This window comes from Sceloporus undulatus, chromosome 4 (assembly GCF_019175285.1).
Source record: "Sceloporus undulatus isolate JIND9_A2432 ecotype Alabama chromosome 4, SceUnd_v1.1, whole genome shotgun sequence".
Taxonomy (NCBI): Eukaryota; Metazoa; Chordata; class Lepidosauria; order Squamata; family Phrynosomatidae; genus Sceloporus; species Sceloporus undulatus.
In genome coordinates this window covers 112912329-112928822 of record NC_056525.1, presented here as the reverse complement: position 1 = coordinate 112928822, position 16494 = coordinate 112912329, and the positions used below count along the sequence as shown (strand labels likewise).

At 41.5% G+C, this 16494-nt stretch overlaps 1 protein-coding gene across 1 annotated transcript in view; it reads left to right on the top strand.

Moving 5' to 3' along the window:
* Positions 1-12388, top strand: part of CFH (complement factor H) — a 78719-nt gene extending 66331 nt beyond the window's left edge. Inside the window, exons 21-23 of the mRNA XM_042463481.1 lie at positions 5449-5631; positions 7493-7692; positions 11953-12388. Of these exons, the coding sequence (XP_042319415.1) occupies positions 5449-5631; positions 7493-7689 (380 nt within the window). The 3' untranslated portion in view covers positions 7690-7692; positions 11953-12388. The remainder of the gene's footprint in view (positions 1-5448; positions 5632-7492; positions 7693-11952) is intronic.
* Positions 12389-16494: the final 4106 nt, after the last annotated feature.

Sequence of the window (16494 nt, the reverse complement as noted above, 5' to 3'; positions counted from 1 at the left end):
GGGCATAAAATCACCATGTTGGCACCGTACTAGGGTTAGGGACTGCGCAGCAACTGCTCTGTCCCTAACCCTAGTACGGTGCGGTGGCACTAAAATGGTGGCATCCCGTCCATATGGGCGCTGCCATTGTGACATAAATGGTGCATGGTATCCAAACATCGCTGCGCGCCACTTTTGTTGAAAGTGCGCTAGTGGTGCACTCGCGATGTCACTGCAGCACAATAAAAAGAACCCAGAAATACCAGGTTCATTGTGCTCAGCAGTGGCAGCGCACCGTTTGGGGGCTGCACTGTCCCCGCAGAGCAAAAATGGGTGCCAGCAGGCCGCCATTTCTCAGCGGTCTGTCCCGAGCCAAAGAAAGAAACTTTGCTATCTGAAATAATTAACACAAGTTCCTGTAACAACAATTGTTTATTTACACCTATTCAAGAAACTTTTTTTAGAAACATCTGTACAATCAAGTTTTGAAAAAGCTTGTCTACATCTTGAATTACATCCACATTACCATTACAAACCCCCTTTTAACAGAGATATTTAACAAGGTCTGTTGTAGTTTGGGGACAGCAGTGGGGAAAGAAGACCCAGGGTGCTGTCATCCAGGAAAACACAGTGGTTATAAAAGGAGTGTACGTCACAAGCAAGAAGGTGTATTTCAGTCAACCACCTTGCTTATCTTAATATGTATGCAGCAAGGAGGTCCTTGTGGGATGACTGAGCAGAATTAATGATGAGGGCATCACAATACAGAAGTTAAAGGGGAAGAAGTACTCCCTAGGTCACTTTACTCTTTCTTAGCATCAGGATGTTTGAAAGGCTTATGCAAATCAACTTTTCTTCTTTAATCGGTTGCCACCTGTTTATGGTCCCATGCTTTCCTGGACTTGCCTGTTCCATACCCATTTTGGTATCTACACCTCATAGCAAGAAATAACAACTTGACTATTGTTAAACTAGAGATTAAGAAATCTAGGTTTTGGTTTTTACTACTTTCAAAGTGTATATATGAACAAATTCATTCTGTATTATTTCTCTTTTGAGATTTCTTTGGTTAAAAACTCTTCATACACATGTGCATGTCTCTCAGCATTTCTGCTTGCATTTCTAAAATGCATTTCCTATGAAATACACATTTTTGTACACATTTCATTTTAAACAGAAATTGTACCACTAGATTCAACAACCATGAATCTTTATTTCCTCATTCAGTAAGTGTGAATTAGGTTGGTTTGTACTCATTTGGTTGTATGAACCAAATCAATTTGACCTCCACTGCTGCACTGAACAGTAACAATTTCTTGGGGAAGGAATGGTCCTGTTTTTTCCCCTTCCATATTATATTTGAATAAAACCCAAATGTCATGAGAAAAGGGACCTATTTCTTGTATTTTATGAAATGGTTTATATTTTGTTCATGACCTTTTCATTAGACCATCTTCGATGTGAATCCATTCGTTTGAAAACTTTGCACCTGTGGCTACACTGGAATATGTTAAAGAAAATGTATTTTTGGTGTTATATCTTTGCTAGATTATTCAGATATTTACCTTGGAAACCTATAGTTAATGGCTTTGGAACAAGCCAACCTATCAAGCCTACTTCATACTGAGGCTTGATATCATGGCATGTTCTGAAGCAGTGAGCCTTAGTTTGCTGTTATGCACAAAATTGGAAAATAGTGATAATGGAAAACTTCTTGGTTTGTTATGCATACCCATGCATGGAAAAGCAAAGCAGCTGTATGTGTCATCAAAAGGTTCAAAGGACTAAGGCAAAACTTGATCTAAGGGAAAAGCAGATTCCCTGCATCTGACTTAGCCCATTTGCTCTGGATAGAACTGGGTAGATCTGGTTGCCCCCATACCAAATCAGCCCAGTTACAAGTGCCCACTACCCTTTACCTTGATCAGGGTAATTTGTCCCTCTGAAGTTCACATTTGCAGTACCGCTTTAAAATGGAGCCTCCTTAGTTGTCAATCAAATTCACTTCTGCTTTCATCAAAGGTGACATATCCTACAACCATTGGCCAACTGAATGGGTGGTTTCCCACCTCCTTTTAAAAAAAAACTGGCAGCAGTGTGCGCATATTCTGTCAACTTGTCATATTTGAAAACCTCCAGGTGTGTGCGTTGTGTGTATTTGGGTCATTACAGAATATGAGAGAGGAAAACTTGGAGGTGATACCCTAAACTCATAACAACAAGTATGGAAACAAAAAGTCTAGGGGGGATAAAAATGAAAAGCTCAGTGATTTTATTAAAACAAAATAAACCAATAGGAAGCAAGAGGAATGAGAGAAGATAAAATATATGCAATCCTGTGGACAGACAGGCTTGTGTTGGCCTGTATGCCACATCCTAATGTAAACAAGGCCAGTGTTGCCAATAAGTACCAGGCTTGAGAACTGCAAATCCCAAATAGTATAACAAACAAAAGGAAGTGTCAAACATACAAAGTGCTAGTGCAATACACCTCCAAGAAGGTAAATAAAAGGGATAGCACATTAAGCCCAATTATAACTGAAAAATGAACTAACAAAGACCAAACGCGTTTTGACTAGAAGTCTTCATCAGTGGTCATGGTAACTTGTAGATAAAATAGTTATGGATCACATATCAGCAAGATATAAACAATAAGGGGGGCCATATAATTAAAAACACATGTCTAGTCAAAACGCATTTGGTCTTTGTTACTGTGCGCCCACGCCATACGTGGTCGTACCATACGCGGCCTTGAGCATACGCGCTCAAGCCGCGGGGCGCGCGCGGAGTGGAAGGGGCGGCGCATCCCATTCAATTGAATGGGCACATGCGCCCGTTGCGCCCCGCGCGCCGCCGCACCACCGCACACGAGCCCCATTGTTTTCAATGGGGCTCAAGCATAGGCAGAATTTGCCTTACGCGACGGGATCCAGAACGGATCCCCCGTGTAAGGCAAGGACGGACTGTAGTTCTTTTTTCAGTTATAATTGGGCTTAATGTGCTTAATGTGTTTGACACTTTCTTTTGTTTGTTATACTATTTGGGATTTGCAGTTCTCAAGCCCAGTACTTATTGGCAACACTAGCCTTGTTTACATTAGGGCGTGGCATACAGGCCAACACAAGCCTGTCTGTCCAAAGGATTGCATACATTTTATCTTCTCTCATTCCTCTTGCTTCCTATTGGTTTACTTTGTTTTAGTAAAATTACTGAGTTTTTCATTTTTATCCCCCCTAGACTTTGTTTCCATACTCATTACAGATTATGGCAACCCTAAAACGACCTCATCCTGGGGTTTTCTTGGCAAGATTAGTTGCGAGGAGATTTGCCATTGCCTTTGCCCTGAGGCTGAGAGAATGTGACTCCCCCAAAGTCATGGGTTTCCACAAACTTCCCTCTGAATGCCAGCCTCTAGCTTCCCCTTTGCTTCCAGCCCAGCTTTTTTTCCTCTTTGGAACCTCTTCCCTTCCCTTCCAGCCCAAAGCAGTCGCATAATCTGTAATAATAATAATAATAATAATAATAATAATAATAATAATAATAATAATAGCAACAACAAATGTCACTTGCAGGGGAGGCCACTTGAATGCCATCTCTGCATCTGCTTTCCCTCCAATTGCTACCCCAGAATGCCACCTCTCCTTACATACACACATGTAGCACAAGCATTCACACATTGTATCACTTTGCCAAATTTGAAAAGGAAACCATTTGTAACATTTGCATTGTAGCATTCGCATATTACACACAAAAAAATTAATTTTTAAAAAATGCCACTTGCAAAGTGACCTGCCATGCCGACAGCAAGCAAACGAAAGGGAAATGTAGCACAAGCAGATACCTTCTAACAATTTGTATCAACCGGTAGAACAAGTAGTCACATAATTTGTCAAAAATAAAAATTACAAAAAGAGACAGAGAGAGAAACCACTTGCAAACAGCCAGTGCGAGAGGGGAGGCATGTTCCGCCCTCTGCTCTCCCTCTGACCTAAATCCCTCCCCTGAACTTGACCCAATCATGACAGGGACAAGTTTACGGTGCATTACAGACCACCCATTTGGGGCGACCTGTATCCGGCACTTTCCCCGCCAGATCGGGGCCTCAGCTGCCACAGCGGCAGCCTCTGAGGCCCCAAGCCACTTTCCAGGCCACAGGGAAGCAGCAAAAGGCCACTTCCCAGCGGCCTGGAAAGGGGTGTCCTTGGGGCTTCATGCCCCAAGGACACCCGACGGCGGCGGGGAAGAGGAGAAAGGGGCTGCTTGGCCCCTTTCTGCCTTGCGTCACTGGCACAGCCACCTAAAGGCTGAGCCAGTGTCACAAATCCTAGAAGGAGCTCCGTTTTGGAGCTCCTTCCGGGGCCGCGAAAAAGGCGTCCCAGCTGCCCTCGTGCGATGCAAGGACATCATGTCCGCACCGCCCCATTTGGAGGTGGCAAGTTTGTGACATCCTAATGGCAGCGCCCATCTAGAATGGACGCCGCCATTTTGTACATACCGTGTACATACTAGGGTTAGGAGCGTCTGGAAGCAAAATAATCCATTTTTGGGGAAAAAACACTCTAAGGGGGATTTGCTTTGTTTTGGGTGTATAAAACCCTAATTCTGATGTGTTTAAACTGTTGCCAATGGGAACTTCCGACTTTTCATCTAGGTTACAATTCGGTACAAAAGGTAGTCTGAATGGCCCCTTACATTTCCTCCCACAACATGCCTCAGTAATTAAACATACATATTAAGAACAGGATTTCTGCCCTTTCTTTTCCAATCTTCTCACACACAAACATATCAAAAGTATTCTGAAAAGTGAATTGATCCTAATGCTAGGAGTGAACCAAAAGTATTGATGAAAATGGTGGTTTTTTGATTAAATGTCATCATGGCTTAGTTGGCTAGGGCAAGAATTCCAGAACTTTTAATTAAAGTGGGAGAATGGATGGAGGTGTTTAAGGAAGCAGAAGGCCTGCATGCACCAATACTACACACTAGTGTAGGTTTCTGCAGAATCTACTGTTAGCAGTTAATATGAATAAGATAATCACTGACAGTAAACAGAGGAGCAAAATTTAGATCTGTCTTCTAGCTCATGCTTTATCCACACAAAAGGAATTGCTTGGTCTCTTTGAGCTACTAAGAAAATGGCAAATGAATGTCATCCATACTTGAAAGAGAACAATAATGAGAATGTATTGATAGGGGCTTTTGCCCATTGATTGCCTATGATTAAGAAACAATGATGGATTGTTTTCCTTTTTTAAAAAAATGAACAGTGCTTAAACTGCCAAGTATTTCCACTTCTTTCTCTTTTTTACACATCAGGAACTATTACCTAAAGTTGGTTGAAGGCACATATGTGTGGAGTACAATATGTAGTCAAAATGATCTCCTTATTACAAAAATAATTTGTAATCAAAATAGGTGTCACACAAAAATGTATTTTTCTGACTCACTGCTTTGAATTCTATGTCATAGAGACTGGAGGACAATGTCAACGTCCACCTTCTATTGAAAATGGAGATATTACTGAAATGTCTAAATCAGCATATAACTCAGATGAAGTTGTGCATTACAAATGCCAACGTTTCTACAGAATGGAAGGCAATCCAGTAGTGCGCTGTCTCAATGGACATTGGTCAGAAACACCAAGGTGTACAGGTATGAAAATAAGCTCAGATCTTCATTTTTTGATGGAATGGATCTTGCAAATGTGGAAAAAATGTTAATCTCTATGTCATGGTTTTGATAGCAGAGATGTTTCAGCTTTTATCTATTCACTGAAAGCGAGAGATGGATTTTATATAACTGAAGCATAGACTTCTAGCCATTCCATGTTGCAAGTATCCAGTTGACAACCAATCCCCATCCCACAGAATGACAGAATTGGAAAAACCCTTGGAGTTCATATAATCTAATTTCCTTATTCCTCCTACATTTCTCATAAACAGTTATGGTTATTTGTGTAATCTTGGGGGGGGGGGGTCACTGCAGTAGGTATATATTACTCCATAGAGAAGAATGAGCAGAAGAACAGATAGCAATGAGGGGCTTTCTTTCAATTAATTTTTGAGTCTATAGGATATTTTGGATTTCACAAGTTAGTGAACTGTATCCTAACTGTAGTCCTATTCACTTGTTTACAAAGCATGTTGAATCCATATCCAAAGAGGGGGAAACCCTCGATCCCACTCCCTTATCTCAGTTTCCATCCTGATGGGGAGTTTCTCCTACACATAGCACTCTCATCTCTCGGGTTTTGTTTAATGTCATTGGGAATGCACAGGGGAAGGTCTCCTCTTCAGACTTGCCACTGTATGCATGAGGAAACTAACCAAGTTGAAATGAGGGGCAGGGCTAGCACATTCCTCTCCTTTGTATATTGATTCGGCACACTTTGCATATGAGATAAAAGTGTGTATATTTGAAATTACTCAAATGTGAGATATGTTAGGACTGAAATTAGGCAGATCAGATCCTCATCCCAAAAATGCCTTTTTAGTTTGCATCATTGGCTACTTAATGAAGAAGTCATGCCTTTGAAAGAATAGCCAAATGCAGTTTTTATTCATGACTTATGCATCACACAACTAGGCCTGAGGACTGAAAATAATCACCACAATGCTGGCCCAAGTCTAAGATTTAGACAACAATTTGATGTTAGCATAATATTAGTCTCTATCCTAGTCTTTCTTTCACTGAATTGACTAAAAAGAAAATTCTTAAATATATTCTTTTAATATGTGTTCCTGTCACTCCTCCCCAGAAGAGTTCATATTCTTCTTGTTGTTGTGTACCTTCAAATTGTTCCTGACTTATGGTAACCATAAGGCAAGCTATTTTTGGCAAGATTTGTTCAAAGGTTTGCTTTTGTCTTATCTGGGGCAGAGAGAGTTTAACTTGCCCAGGATTGCCCAGTGGGTTCCCATGGCCGAGAAGGGATTTGAACCCTGGTCTCCAAAGTTGTAATTCAATGCTAACTTTCATTCAGACCCGTGTAACGTGTACAGTTGGCCCTTCATATCCATGGCAGTTCCATTCTAGACCCTTCCCCACCACTACCTTACTCCGCAGAAGGCAAAAAATGTGGGACCTTAAATCCTGCTCTTCCTAATGGTGCCACTATACATGCATGACTGTGCTGGTGTGGCCACATCCATGTGACGCCTTTGAGGAGAATGAGGTGGCGCTATCCATGTACTGTATGCCCCAATCTGTTGATGACAAGTCCCTGGTTGGGAAGGGCCGAATGTATTTGTTTTGACATGTGGACAGCTGCCAATAATCCAATATATTCACAGTTGGACTCTCATCTCTCATCTCTTGAAGGTTACAGCCATGAATGATCTCAGATTTTACTGTGTCACTTTCTCCTTTCTATTTTTTTCTCCTTTCTTTTTTTCCTAAAATAATAACTGTGTCCTTATCTTACTTTCTATTTCTAACTATGTGCTCAAAAAAATACTTCCATCCAGTGCATTTACTATTTTTAAAAGATTAAATAATCTCTGTCTTTCTGCAGTTCCATGTACAGCAAGTCAAGAAGACATGCAACGTAACAATATAATGTTCAGGTGGTCAAGAGATGAAAAAATGTATTCGGAAGCTGGAGATCAAATAGAATTCACCTGTAGGTGGCCTTATGGTCCAGCTCCATCTTCCCCTCCATTCGTAGTACGATGTGTAAATGGCACATTTAAATACCCACAATGTATATGATGTGTAAGTATATTAAAAATAATAAAAGACTATCCAGCACAGATTACTTGAGCTTTTGTTTATCCTATAGAAAGTTGTGAATTAAAAAACCCCGTGAAAGGCTATCACGGCCAGCATCCATAGTTTTTTGTGGGTTTTTCAGGCTGAGACCATGTTCTAGAAGAGTTTATTCCTGATTTTTCTCCAGCAGCTGAGGCTGGCATGGAAGAGAGTGGGGTATATATACTGTTGTTTGAGAAGAATTGATTTACATATTAATCTATGAATTGTTCTGTTGTTGAATGGCAAAGCCTCAGGGTGACTATTTACTTATTGATCCATTGTCTCTGTGGAGGGGGAGGGAACCCTCCCCCTGTGTGGTTTCATTTGCATTTGCTGGGTCTTGATTTTGGTATTTTTCAGGCAAACTTTGGTGCGTTCCCAACGGGCCGTATGGGGCGCCGTTGTTATGCGCGAGGGGCAGTGCTTCCTGACACGCCTTGCCCCTCGCTTGTAACGAGGGCGTCAAAATGCCCTATACACATGGGTGCCACCATTTTGATGTCACGGATGCTTAGCGTCCGCACGTCTCACCACCCTTGTGACACTGCAAGGGCGCCATTGGTGCCTTGCAACATCACAACGGCGCCGGAAAAAGCAGCTGCTTTTTTCAGCTTCTTTTTGCTGCACAGAGGAGCCACGTGGTTTGTCCACTGCGGCTCCTTCCCGCAGCAAACAAGGGCGGTCTGTAAAGCGCCTTTGTATACTTTAAGGGTTCCTTCTTTCCTGTTGAAGTTGTCAAGATGTTTGTGGTTTTCAATGGCTTCTCCGTGCATTCTGACTCGATAGTTGTTGGCATTGTCCCGAATTTCAGTGTTTTAAAACAGCATTTTATGCCCTGGCTGGTTTAGAATGCCTTCTGCTACTGCTGATTTTTCTGGCTGAACCAGTCTGCAGCGACTCTCATGTTCCTTGATTCGTGTTTGAACACTGTGTTTGGTGGTCCCTATGTAGACTTGCCTGCAGCTGCATGGTATGCAGTAATCTCCTGTGGCCATGAGAGGGTCCCTCCTGTCCTTTGCTGAGTGCAGCATTTGCTGGATTTTCTGTGTCTGTTTATAGGTTGTGCTTCCTCACCCGTTTCTCTATTGTCTTCACTCTTATGGGTTTTTCTGGGTCTGGCAGCCCTTATGATGTCTGCGCTGGAGTAACCATTAGCCTGTAGAGCTCAGTCTAGCTTCTCCCATTAATCTTCCAGGAAGTGGGGTGCATGCCCCAGGACACCCCAGGAAGCCACTGCTGGGAGAGAAAGGTGGCTGCGGGAATGAAGCGCTCCCCAGGAAGGACCTCTGTTTCATAGCTTCTTCTGGCACCCTGCAGCAGTGTGAGCATGTCACACGCACGCCGCACCATTTGGCTGTGGTGCAGTCGTGACATCATACTGGCGGCGCCCATGTATACAGGGCACTACCTTTATGGCATGGCAGGTACATGTTAGGGTTGTGGGGCATCTGTAAAGGACACCCGGAGGCAACCCTAGCACATCATGACAGTGCCCCATAGGGCCCGTCTGTAAAGCGCCTTTGTTACAAATCTTCAATATTACTAATTTTCAAGGACACTCACACTATCCTTTCTGCTTATATTCCTAGCCTACAAGCTAATATTATTCCCACTCAGGGTAACTATGACCCATTACAAACGGGCGTAAAGTACGTCCTCAGGACGTACTAGGGTTAGGAAAGGGCGTGCTTTACGCATGCCCCTAACCCTAGTACATCCTGAGGACATACAAAATGGTGGAGCCCATTCTACACAGGCGCCGCCATCTTGGTGTAGTGGACGCATAGCATTCACACATCACGCAGCAGCGCCACTTCCGGGGCGCAAAAAGAAGTGCCATTTTGGGGCTTCTTTTTGTTGCATCTGGGAACCGCATGGTTTGGCCACTGTGGTTCCTGGACGCAGCAACCGGCGGCGTCAGCAGAATGCCCCTTTTGGGCACTCCGTAATGCACCTATATTAACTCCCTCATTTGGAGTAACTCATTGGTTAAAAGTCCCCCACTTTAGACTTTGGGCTTAACACACCCGGGCTGTCATCCTGTTGTTTAGTCCCAGCTAGAATACACCTGTTCAATCCATTGAACATATAGATAAAATTTATCGATTCAGTGGATCTACTCTGCTCAAGGCTAAAAACAGAATGTAGTACCTAATCTGTTATCAGTACTTAAATTCTGATTAAATTTTCGAATTCTTCAGTAACAGTTGGTTAGTCACCATGTCAGGGTCTGGAAGTCTTTACTAATATGTTGTCAAGCCAGTCATTGTAGCAACCTCTGGTTTCTTTTTCCAAAAAAATATTATTTACCCATTACATTCATTAGGAAAACACAGCCAAAAATCTTTGCAGCTTCTGAAATCTTTGTTTTTTGGTTGTATTTAATCAAGCAGCTCATAGATCTGAGGTAACACACATCCTAACTCTCTCTGGCTTTACTTCGTGAACAAAGATTCAGGAAGGACTCATTCTATGCTTTCTACAAGCACGTTGATGACTAAAAAGGCCAATCCGAGATAAACAAGTCCGGTTGCAGAAAGCACAGCAGAAAGTCTCCTTGGGTTGTGGTTCTTTCTGCCAAGCTAAACTACTTATGAGGGGTGTACAAGCTCAGCATTTTGTGGGTGACAGTTTTCTACCTGAGATCCTCCCAAACTTCCCAGACTACCAGCACACTTTTTGTTTTGTTTTTTGTTTTGTTTTGTTTTGTTTTCAAGGCAAGCTATGTAAATTATCATAGAAGGTTTTCGTTCATTTAAAAGGTCCTCTGAGAGATTTCCAAGATATGCAATTCATGCTTTTTGGCCAGAATAAAAAGTCTTGATTGAAGGACTTGAGGTGCACAAAATAAAGACCCTTGGGACAAAGTTTGCTCACCCCAGTTTACTATGGATGGGTGTGGGCACATATATAACAACATTTTTTTTTTTACATTATTTCAGTATTGTGAATAGATAGAGGTTCTGTCAGTAGCGTTCTCCTTCATAAATGATACCATCCTTTTATCTTCATAGGCCCACTATTGGAATATTTATAAATGTAATTAAAACATCAGTTTTTCTCATCCTCTGTGGAAAATGGTGCCTCCCTAAAAGCACTGGAAAAAATGTCAATAATCTAGAGATTATTTGCCTCCTTGTTTGCACAGATTGGTGTCTTTATAAAATCAGTAACAGTCATAGGCACAAGAAATAAGAGGTTTTTGGCATAGAGATTGTATTTTGGCTGTTTTGTGATATGCATTGATATTATACTGATAACTGTATTGTTGCCTTTGTATTGAGATGTATTGCTATTGATATTATGATGTATTTGAATATGTAGTGTTATGTTATTGTTATGCAAATTGTTGTAAACCGCCTTGATTAATTTGTTTTAGAAGGGCGGTATACAAATAAACCTTATTATTATTATTATTAAAAACAATGTTTTTTGCACAAATTCAAGGATTTTGCCCTAAACCTTGTTGCTTGTGTAATATGAACTTGCTGAAATTTTCACAAAATCAGTCACATTGTAGAAAAGAAAAAATGACAAGTGCATAAAAACTCATGCATTCTTCCTCAGGAGAAAGAAGAATGTGAAAGAATTTTAAAAGTCCCTCTGGTAACATTTACCTGTACTACATTTTAAAACTACTGGCATGTGATTTTGCCAAAGATGCATCTAATTTGATGATGGGGAATGGGGACCAACGTATAGCTGGTTTAAATTAGTTGTTAATCAGATTGAATAGAAGAATATCAATGAGTACATTTGATGTCACCCTACTCTTCATCCAGGGTTCAGACTTGTCCGAGTGTAGAATTGCAACTCCCAGCATTCTTCACCACTAACTGCACTGGGTAAGGCCATATTTAGTCTGCTATAACTTGGAAGAGATAGAGCTAGGAACTCTGCAAGACCACACAGAACTATTTTAATAAGCAAAACTGTAAGGGGGGAAATTGGAAAGCCAGTCATTTTCCTCTCAAATCTCATCAGTGTCAAACCTACCAGTGAAAAGAAAACACTACCAATGTTAGACACTGAAACAATCTTATAATATTCATATACTGTTATTTGTTTATGGGAACATTATTGTTGAAGCAGTTATTCCTGAAGCAATTTATGAATTTACTCTGTTCTGCAATAAATTATTATCTATATAAAGGATATTTATACAAAATTTATACATATAACAATGTACATAACCTTACCTGTTCACTTTATATTTTACAGGTACAAATACAAGGAATGGGGAGAAGCTTAACAACAGAGATTTTTAACCAGCATGCCATCATTGGAAACCATAGATCAACTATCTTTAATAGCATAAAATTACACTATATTTTGCAAATACATTTTTCAAAGATTGTAAGCAGCTACTTTTAATGGATTGTGAACCTTCTGCTCTACATATACTTCACAGAATATTTATAAAAGATGAAGTTATAAGAATCATAGGCCATGTCCACATTTAATATTTGAAAGAAGGCAAATCTATTGAAAGAAGAAGGGGGAAAATACCCAGAAGCTGAGAATCCATGTACTTTGCATGAAAACTAGCAAAGGGGACTACCAACCCTAAACAATACAGTATATAATTTCAGCAGTTACTTTTCATCTGTAAGAATTTTGTTTATGTTGAAAAATAAAAAGTACCTATTTGCAAAAATGATTTTGTTGACAAACTTGGGGAATAAGAAGACCAGACACTGAGACTTAGGTGTGGTACACACCGTCAGAATGTGATGTCCTGGCAGCGAAAGTAGGGCTCGGGAGCACACACCAACACACGATCCAAGCCCTACAACGTATGGGTGGTGTCATTACAGTGCCGCCCCACCCACATGGGGGGCGTGTGCATGACATTTGGGTGTTGCTGCATCCACACATCATGTACAGGAAGCAACATCATAAAGGCTGTGACACAGCCCTTATGACATTCCAAAAAGGAGCCTCACAGTTTGGTTGCTACGACAATGCTATGGACCAAAAATGGGTGCCTACAGACCACCCTGTACTGCACCTTAGTTTGTAAAATGGGCCACTTTATTTAAATTGTACTGTTTATTTATTTATTTCTTGAGATCTGCAAAATAGAGGGAGCAACCCAGTACAGGAGCAGCTGGAACAGGCAGTCTTTTCCCCTGACCACATCCCCAGCTTCCCCTGGGTGAAACACCTGAGCCCCTAAAATAATCCAGGATTGGATTGCTCCCCAGCCCACCTGCATCTGAAACACCAGTCCAAGGTTCCCTCACTCAACTCACAGGACTAAAGTGAGGGTTTATGCCTCAGGTCAGCCCCAAGGAAAGTCTCTTTCCCTAGCCCTTTAGTTACATGACATAAAGAGGCAGTTCCAGAGAGGGTGCCACTGGTGCTCACCTAAATGCTATATCTTCCCTCAATAACAGCCATGGATAGGGATCATGCATCTCCTTAGCCCCCATCTCCCACCAGGCTGGTTAAGCAAGCCTTCAACAGGAGAAGTTCTAGCAGACTGGAGAAGGGCAAATGTTGTCCCCATCTTGAAAAAGGGGGAAAAGATGATCCCAACAATTATCGTCCAGTTAGTCTGACATCAATACCAGAAAAGATTCTTGAGCAGATCATTAAACAGAGTCTATGAACATCTAGAAGGTATTTCCATAATCACAAAAAGTCAACACGGGTTTCAGAGAAAGAAGTCATGCCAGACAAATCGAATCTCTTTTTTTGATAAAATTACCAGCTTGTTAGATGAAGGGAATGCTGTAGATATAGTATATCTTGATCTCAGAAACGCCTTTGACAAGGTTACCTATGCCATTCTTGTAAGCAAGCTTGTAAAATGTGGGCTAGACAAAGTAACTGTTATATGGCTTTGTAATTGGTTGACTGGCCGAACCCAAAGGTTCCTTTTCGTCCTGGAGAGAAGTGACCAGTGGGGTCCCACAGGGCTCTGTCCTAGGCCCAGTGCTATTCAACATCTTTACCAATGACAGAATTGGGGACATGGTTATCAAATTTGCAGATGACACCAAACTAGGAGGAGTAGCTAATACCCCGGACAGGATCAAAATTCAAAATGACTGTAAGAGATTAGAAAGCTGGGCCAAAGCTAACAAGCTGAATTTCAACACGGAGAAATGTATGGTACTGCACTTAGGGCAAAAAAATGAAATTCACAGGTATAGGATAGGCAACACCTAGCTGAATGAGATTACGTGTGAATGGGAATCTGGGAGCCCAAGTAGACTACAAGTTGAACATGAGTCAACAGTGTGATGTGGCAGCTAACAAGGCAAATGCAATTTTAGGCTGCATCAATGGATGTATAGTGTCTAGATCAAGGGAAGTAATAGTGCCACTCTATTCTGCTTTGGTCAGGCCCCACCTGGAATATCGTGTCCTGTTCTGGGTCCCACAATTCAAAAACGATATTGAGAAACTGGAGCATGTCCAAAGGAGGGCAACTAAGGGCCTGGAAACCATGAAGCCCTATGAGGAATGACTTAAGGTGCTGGGGATGTTTAATCTGAATAAGAGAAGGTTAAGAGGTGATATGATAGCCCTGTTTAAATATTTGAAAGGATGTCATATTGAGGAGGAAGCAAGCTTGTTTTCTATTGCTCCAGAGACTAGGACCCGGAACAATGGATGCAAGCTACAGGAAAAGAGATTCCACCTGAACATTAGGAGGAACTTCCTGACAGTAAGGGCTGTTTGACAGTGGAACACACTCCCTCGGAGTGTGATGGAATCTCCCTCCTTGGAAGTCTTTAAAAAGAGGCTGGATGGCCATCTGTTGGGGATGCTTTGACTGACATTTCCTGCATGGCAAGGGGTTGGACTGGATGGCCCTTGTGGTCTCTTCCAACTCTATTATTCTATGATTCTATGCCTGATTGCAGCTATCTAAGAAAGATATTATAAATTTCACGGAAATGGATACCATCCACCCAGTAGAGCTCAGGCCACTGTAATGCAATGTTCATGTGTGGCAAATAGTGGCCTAACCTCCATTCCATCACAATATGCATTTCATTAATGGCCTGGCAACGGGCTCTATTAAGTAGATGGGGATAACCACCAAAACGCCAAACACACTGTATTAGCATATGTGACCACAATATTCATACATGAGGCCATCAATCGTGGATCAATTTCATGTCATAGGTGGTTTGCAAAATAAGGGCTATACTTTTCAGCAGTCTTAAGTCATTGCCACCCAGGTGGATGCCCAGGATATGTAGCAGAGGACCATAGTGCTTCCAAAACAACATAGGCATCAAACCATGCCAAATAAGGCCCCCTTTCCCCATCCATTTGATAATCACCATTTTGTCCCACATGGGTCCCCAAGGTACCAGATCTAGCTTGCAGAGCTGCCTGATATAACATACTGTGACCACAGAACAATACTTGCTAGAATCTAGAATCTGAAAAGATAAAAATGAGAACCACCATATTAGAACTGCAAACATACCTATGGTACTCCTTGGATTTCCAATGTCCCAATTGCTGAATAATATGAGGTTCAAACCCCAGGGCAGCTGCTGTAGATGCAGCCCTAATTCAAAAAGAGTGTCCCAAATTTGACACCATGTAAGCTAATGAATGTAACTGGATGTAATGGACCAGAACTAGAATTTTGTCAATGGGGACAAGTCCTTGTGACAGAAAAACAGACCCGTGTTAGACCCCTGGACCCTTATATATTGCTGCAAGGCCAGAACAGGGCAAATGGAATGATTACTACATATTTGGAGTTGCAAATGCACAACAGCTCCAAGTTGATCCATTTTGGATGACAAAGCCAGAAATCTCCCTAGAAGCCAAGAAGACAAAACTCAGGTTGTTGTACTTTGGACACATCATGAGAAGGCATGAATCATTGGAAAAATCAATAATGCTAGGAAAGGTAGAGGGAAGTAGAAAGAGAGGAAGGCTGCATGCAAGATGGACGGACTCTGTTAAAGAGATCACAAATATGAGTTTGCAAGAGATGAAGCAGAGCAGTGGAGGACAGAGGATCTTGAAGATGTCTCATCAACAGGGTCACCATGGGTCGAGATCAAGTCAAAGACAGTTAACAACAAAACTGGCATTGGACCTGGTGTGACTACAGCTCCTGGAGCCAGTTAACAGAATCACTCTATGTGTGTGGGGGAGAAAAACTCAGCTATCCTGTTATCACTTTGTGGCGCATGATGTGCTATAAATAGTATGTTATAATGTAAACACTGTGAAGTAAAATCTCTAACCAGTGTTATGATCCTGAGAGACTTAGATGTTAAAGAAATTATCACATGTACGATGACCAGATTTTTCACACCAGAAATACAGTGGATCCTTGTTATACGCTGGGTTTGGTTCCAAGATCCCCCGTGTATAACAAAATCCGTGTATGCTCAAGTCCTATTAAGTATAATGACATAGCAAAATGGTGTCCCTAATAAAAAATGGAACATCAAGGTAAATTTATACTTTTTTGGAACATTTTCAAACCGTGTATGCTTAAATCTGTGTATAAAAATTCCGTGTATAAGAAGGGCCGACTGTATATGGAAGAATTAGCTAATTCATCCATCCAAATCCATACTGGTACCAAGATTGGGGGAAAAAATCCAAAAAGGTTAATTCAGTTGTAACCCCTGTCTCGGTCCAATCTTTTGGCCAAAGTTGGGCACACCACCATCTCTGGAAATAAACAAGGAACTGCCTGCATCAGACACAACCTGAAATGCATTTTAAAATTTATTTTCCTCGCACCCTGAAGAACCCTTCAGAAACTCT